General features: G+C 40.1%; 1 protein-coding gene across 2 annotated transcripts in view; it reads right to left on the bottom strand.

Annotated features, from left to right (window-relative positions):
• Window positions 1–3,774: 3,774 nt before the first annotated feature.
• The window catches only part of magixa (MAGI family member, X-linked a), a 36,680-nt gene continuing 34,454 nt past the window's right edge, over window positions 3,775–6,000 (bottom strand). For both annotated transcript variants that reach the window (XM_085345060.1, XM_085345061.1), the window contains exon 21: window positions 3,775–5,957. In XM_085345060.1, the coding sequence (XP_085201186.1) occupies window positions 5,188–5,957 (770 nt within the window). In that variant the 3' untranslated portion in view covers window positions 3,775–5,187. The remainder of the gene's footprint in view (window positions 5,958–6,000) is intronic.

Genomic DNA, 6,000 nt, shown 5'->3' with positions numbered 1-6,000 from the left:
AAACTGATAGTTGTGGCAGACTTGTAACATGTTAGCTTCACACGTGTCTAAATACAGTTTCTATATCTACACAATGAATCTTTGAATGATTAAAAATCACACCTTTGCCTAGTACCCAGAAGAAAAGAAATTATGAAGTTTGTTCCAGCAACTCTTGGGGTCATAGAGGTTGCTTGTTTGCTCATGCTTATCAATACAGTGTTGCTTTAAATTTGAATGTTTTATTTGTCATGCATGCCTCAGTATCCTCAGCCTGCTATCCTGTGCTTCAGCTGTCAGGATAAGCGATTTTATCTGGCACTGACCTGAGAACAGAAAGCAAATAAAGAGCTTTTCCCAAATAATCAGTTCATTTCACATGAGCTTGTTTATTGAACAAGGCTGCAGACAGTTAGCTTGGCCTACCTGAGCTGATGTTGGTCCAGCTCAGAGTTTTAAAGTCAGACTGGATCTAAAGACACCGAGCGATCACTGACGGATCAGATCAGCTGCTTCAGTCACTTCTGCGTGTTTACAGCCAACTGCTGAAGATAAAAACTGCATTAAGCAAACAGCTGAGTGACGTTCCTCCATCCTGCTGCCTGGGAGCAGGTCTGATGGTAAAACTGTTCAGTCCAGCGTGAACTTGGCTCTTCCTGGTTGTCTCTGGACCAGAACCTGAATGATCAGATCCTTTGTTAGAATCATTAGTCCAGACTCTGCGATCCTGTGATTAGGCGCTGCTCGCACCAATCAGGGAATCAGTCGCTAGAACACAGTCTTAGAAAATGCATAGAAGACAAACATCCTAATGCCCTAAAAGACAGGAGGCAGAAGGGTGGGGCTAAAGGGTAGCACAGGGGTTTGTGGTGTTTGTAGTTTAACTGCTAAGGCTGTGGATGGAACATAGAAACAGACATTAAAATGATGCAAGTGATGTAATGGATCGATGGATGAGGTGTTGGTTTATTTATTTTTGTGTGGTTTATAACTTCAAAGTATTTTTTAGCACATCAAAGCAATAAATATTATTAAATTTACAGTCTTGATTTCAGTTGGCCATATAGTTTAGGCTTGCTTCTCTCTAATGGACAGAGCCATTCTTCCTTCTGCACAGTGATGCAGTTGGATTTCTAAATCCTGCAGTTCCTATAAGAAACTGCAAAACTGTGCAATTTACAACAAAGACATCTAGAAGGATGAACAGCTCAAAGGAAAGAAAATCTGTAAAACTGATTTTTGAAGTGAACTGTCCTCAGCATAAAAAGGGATGTTCTGTCATGACCTCAGTGAGGCTCTGAATCCTGAGTATTTGTGAACTGATGCTTAACCCCTCACTGGGCATGCATTAAAAAGACTTTTTACAATTTTTACTTCTTTCTTCTCTTTTTTTCATTTTTACGCTGCAAATCAAGGTCAGTGAAGTCAGCATATATGTAACGTTTGCATTAGTGTTGCAAATGTGATTTCTGGCATCAGAAAGGGTTAAGTGGTTATTGTCCCCTCTATGCAGCAGCAAGCCTGTTATTTAATAGATTCGATATGAGAGCTTGCTTTGAATAGAAAATAAAGTCTGATTTGCTACTTACAAATTACTTGCCAATAATCGATGTAATGGCAATAACAGGTTAATCTGTATTTGAAGTCATATTTGAAAACATTCTTAAATTTACAGTGAGGTTAGTCATTAATAATCCAGCTGTTTCCAGACATGATTGAGCTTAAAAAACAAACAAACAGTGAAATTAGAAACACCTGTTACAGGGAAGGGTTACTGTTGATCTTTGAAACAAAACAGGTGCTTTTAAATCTGATATTTACACCCTGTTTTTTCCGCAAGCGTCATATTCCCTTTCCCTCTATAAAGCTGTGACCCTGATCAGCTCAAATATTGATCTGACATCAAGTTTAACTGTCCTGAAACACAAGCAGCTGGAGGAGGATGAAGTTTCACTCTGTCAAAAAGAAGCTCATCCAGCTAACGGCTGTTTTTATTGTTGATTAACAACCTGCTGAAAAATGCTTTGGATTAATAGTTTTGTCTATGAAAATGAATTAAAGAGGAAAAAAATATTGATATATAACATTTTAGAGCACTTTTTTTGGCGGGACCATTTTTGGTCCCGAGGGTCACGAAAGGATGGATTTTTAAAAATGTGCTCCTGCACAAAAAATAATAATGGATCAAAATGAATGTTGGTGCCAATCTTTGGCCCATCTAAAGGCCTAATTATAATAACAATCAAATATTACTTCAAATGTATTTTATGGAAAATATTAATTTTTTAATTTTTTTTTTCTGTTAAAAACAGGGCGCTCATGTACACAAACTGGTATTTAAAGGGTTAAAACAATGAAAATATAATTAAAACTTGATATGGATATTTTAAGCAGAAGTAGTTTTAAAAGATTGACTAATTTAAAGTGGAAAAAAATATTGATATATAACATTTTAGAGCACTTTTTGGGGCGGGACCATTTTTGGTCCCGAGGGTCACGAAAGGATGGGATTTTGAGGTTTTACAGAGGGTTAACTTTCCTTGGCTCACGGTTATATTTTTAAAATATCGTTTCAACAGTCCAAAGTTTGACATTTACAAAAAAAACCTTCATCTTCGGGTCTGGACAACAAATAGTTTTCATTCATTGGTCTAAAATGAGCCGTTTTACAGCTTTGTTACAGAGTGAAGCTTCTTCATCTCATAAACAGTCTTTGGATGAGTTTTGATGCACAAACTGAAAACATTAAGTTAATCTGACACATCAGCATCAGCACGTACTGTACATCAGCCCATAAATGACAACAAATAAGGTGTGAAAACACTGTTCTGCAGTTTGTCCGCAGAGAGCAGTGACCATTTTATTATTTTTACATCATATAATCTTTTATTTTAAAAACTTTACATTTCTTCGGTGTGATTCTGAAAGGAGACCTATTCTGCTCATTTCCAGCTCCTGGTCTTTATTCGGGGACTCAGCTAACGTAGCGTAGCATGATTTGTAGTTTTCTTTTACCGATCTTACACTGTTCCTTTGTACAGCCACTTCCTTGTGATTGGCCAATTTTATTGTGAAAATAGAAACAAAATATTTGTTATAAATAATTTTACTAATTTCTAAATATTTTTTGGCTTTCATGTTTTACTTCGACATGTTTAATACTTTGGTTTGTTACGAGACCTCAGGGAAGGCAGAATAGGTCCTCCTTAAAAGGAGCCTTACCATGTTGTTAGCGTTATTAGTTGTTTAAATAAAGTACTCTCGCGTGAATAACTCTTTAAAATAAACATTTTAAATGTGGCTTAAAAAACCTGCTACGTGAACAACAAAAAGAAAAATCTAGACACTGTTTCTTCTGCTATTTCGATTCAGCGGAGACGTGTGCGTGATTGTTTGCACTATTCAACTTGAACTTCTGCACATTATCCTGTGGACATTAATCAGTGTTTTGGTTTTATCTGTTAATTTAATATTATTTACATCTCTGTAGTGCACACTAACCCTCAGTCCAAATGGCAAACACAGGGCTACACTGTTGCTTCTCATTGATTTGTCTATAAAATGACAGAACTATTTCTACACTCTTAACAAATGTCTTAAGGGTGCAGATATCTTTTTTTTTTTTTTTTTTTTTTTTTTTTGGAAGTGTGCAGATATCTGATATACCCATTTATATTTAATTTAACTTTGAGATTTTATAGATTACAGATGAGGTCTGTGTAAATTTTGTTCCTGTTGTTTTAAACAGAGCTACAAAATCAATCGATAAATTTAATTAGTTGGTAAAATGCCAGATTTTCTGAAGCCTGAAGAAAAGAAGTCAGGATTTAATGATTTCCTTTGATTCACTTGATGTAAATTAAACATCTTTCAACAAGAAAACCCATAAAAGGCCTCTGAAGATGCATTTATGGGTTGGACAAGTTACAGCACAATCTTTTGACTATTTTCTGACATCTTATAGGGGAAAAAAAATCAATGAAGATTACTCGGTAGTGAAAATAATTAGTTGCCGCCCTAATTTTGGGACCTCTGGAGTTAAGGCGAAGACACATTCAGATAACATGAGGGGTCGTTTTGTTTTTGTGGCACACAAACTGATTCTTAGCTCAAGTATGTCTCAATTATAAAAAGCATTAAACTCAGTATTGGCTGTTGCATGATGGGATATTTTGGTGTCTGAAAGGTCTTGCCGTTGTTTGACGTGTTGCAGGAAGTGACGGCGTGCGTCTCTGCCTGCAGCTTCTGCAAAGTGACAGTCTGCAGGACGAAGGCTGAAACAAAACGAGGCACTTGTTATGATCCAAAGCTGCAGGTCGTCCTGCTCCTCCGCGGCTGTCGCTATAGAGACAGGCCATGTTGCCATGGTGATGTTATGTTCCTCGACAGCCGACAGGACCACAGCTGGACCTGACATCTGTATGTGTGTGTGCGTGTGTATGGCTCTGTTACATCATCAGGTTATTTTCCTTTCATTTTTACAAGCAAGCAGGCAAATCAAATCATCTCTGGATCTATTTAATCTCTAATATCGTTATAATAATAATTTTGTTACACGTTTATAAAAATAAAAAAATCATTCCAGTAATATTCACATGCTCAGATTACACAGAGAGAATCACGAAACAGCGCCGTTGTTCGGTTCGGATGTTGTTTGCATACCATTTTGAAGTTGGAAGGATGCGAGTGAAGATGATCGTGATGAAGCCATGAAACGCAGACGTGATGTTTCACACGGAAACGTCACATCAGGTCTGCAGACCAGGAGCCTGTATCACAAAGAGTTCAGCTGTCCACAGGCAGCTCGGTGATTTGGTGAATGTTTCAATCGCTGTAATCTAACCCTAACCCGTATTAGGATGTTACTCGAATCAAGTCGAAATAAAACAGAATCCCGAGAGGAAGATAAAATAAGTGGAGGGTTGAAATTGTCTGACAGGCGATGGCGGCCCGATATAGCTTTATGATACAGGTCTCAGGATGTACTGAGGCATGATGGGTAATATTAAAGGTGTTGGTTCGGCAGGTCTGTGTAGCTGTTATGTCACCCACCAGCCAATTACAAACAGAGTTTTCTGTGGTCATCCAGTTGGACACAGACGGAGGTGTGTCTTCTCCAGCAGGCCAATCAAAAAAGCCCTTGATAAGTAGCCAATAAAAAAAAAAAATCAGCAAATAAAAGAGGAGAATGCCCTCACAGCTGGCCAATCAGAGAGAGAGCCCACCCGCTAGTCCCCGCCCACGGATCTGACTGCTCGTCAGCACCTGCGTCAGTCTCTGCGTGCTCGGCTTCAGCCAAGGGCCCGGGCCGTTTCCATCTTGCAACGGCAACTCAGCTCTCCTCCAATCAGACTCCTCCCTCGAGCCAGCAGTGGCGATGCTTGCTGCTGATAGGTGCATCTCCGAAAAACTGGATGTTGATTCGCTGTCGGAAAGATGTCTGTCACTGCTGTCATCGTCCAGCGGCATGAGGAAGGAGAACGCTGCCTTCTGAGATGCAGCCGAGTTCCCAGCATGCTTTGCACGGCGGTTGGTGCTGCTGTTTCTCTCCTCTCTCCTCTCCCGCTCTCCCCCTCCTCTTCTGGACTCCTCTGACAGAGGTGAGTCCCTGAGGTGGGCATCACTCCTAGGTAAGCTCCTGCTCCTCCTCCCCTGCTCCTTGAGGTCATCCTGCTTCATCTGCCTGACAGTCTGACTTCTTCTCTTCCTCTCCTCCCTTTGCTCCTCCTCTTGCCATCTCCTCTCCAGCACCCGTGCTTCCTCCTCCACTATGTCCAGGTCCAGAGCAGGAGGCCCTAATCCTAATCCTCCTGTTCTTCTTTTGGTTTCTCTCTCTCTCCTCCTCCTCTCTCCTTCTCCCGCACCACTTCCTCGTCTCATTTCCTGGCTAAGAGAGGCAGTTGTCATGGTTATCGTATCCACATCCAGCTCCTCGGTCTGTGAAGAGGAGGAGGGGGAGAGGGCTCCTTCCTCAGGGCCTTATGGACAAACAGAGACAGAATATAATTATCTGAATATCTG

The sequence above is a fragment of the Diplotaxodon limnothrissa genome, linkage group LG20 (genome assembly GCF_057381915.1).
Source record: "Diplotaxodon limnothrissa isolate DT_005_m linkage group LG20, D_limnothrissa_male_GT1.1, whole genome shotgun sequence".
Taxonomy (NCBI): domain Eukaryota; kingdom Metazoa; phylum Chordata; class Actinopteri; order Cichliformes; family Cichlidae; genus Diplotaxodon; species Diplotaxodon limnothrissa.
Note: the sequence above shows the minus strand (reverse complement) of the source record. Positions and strands in the feature narration are given on the sequence as shown.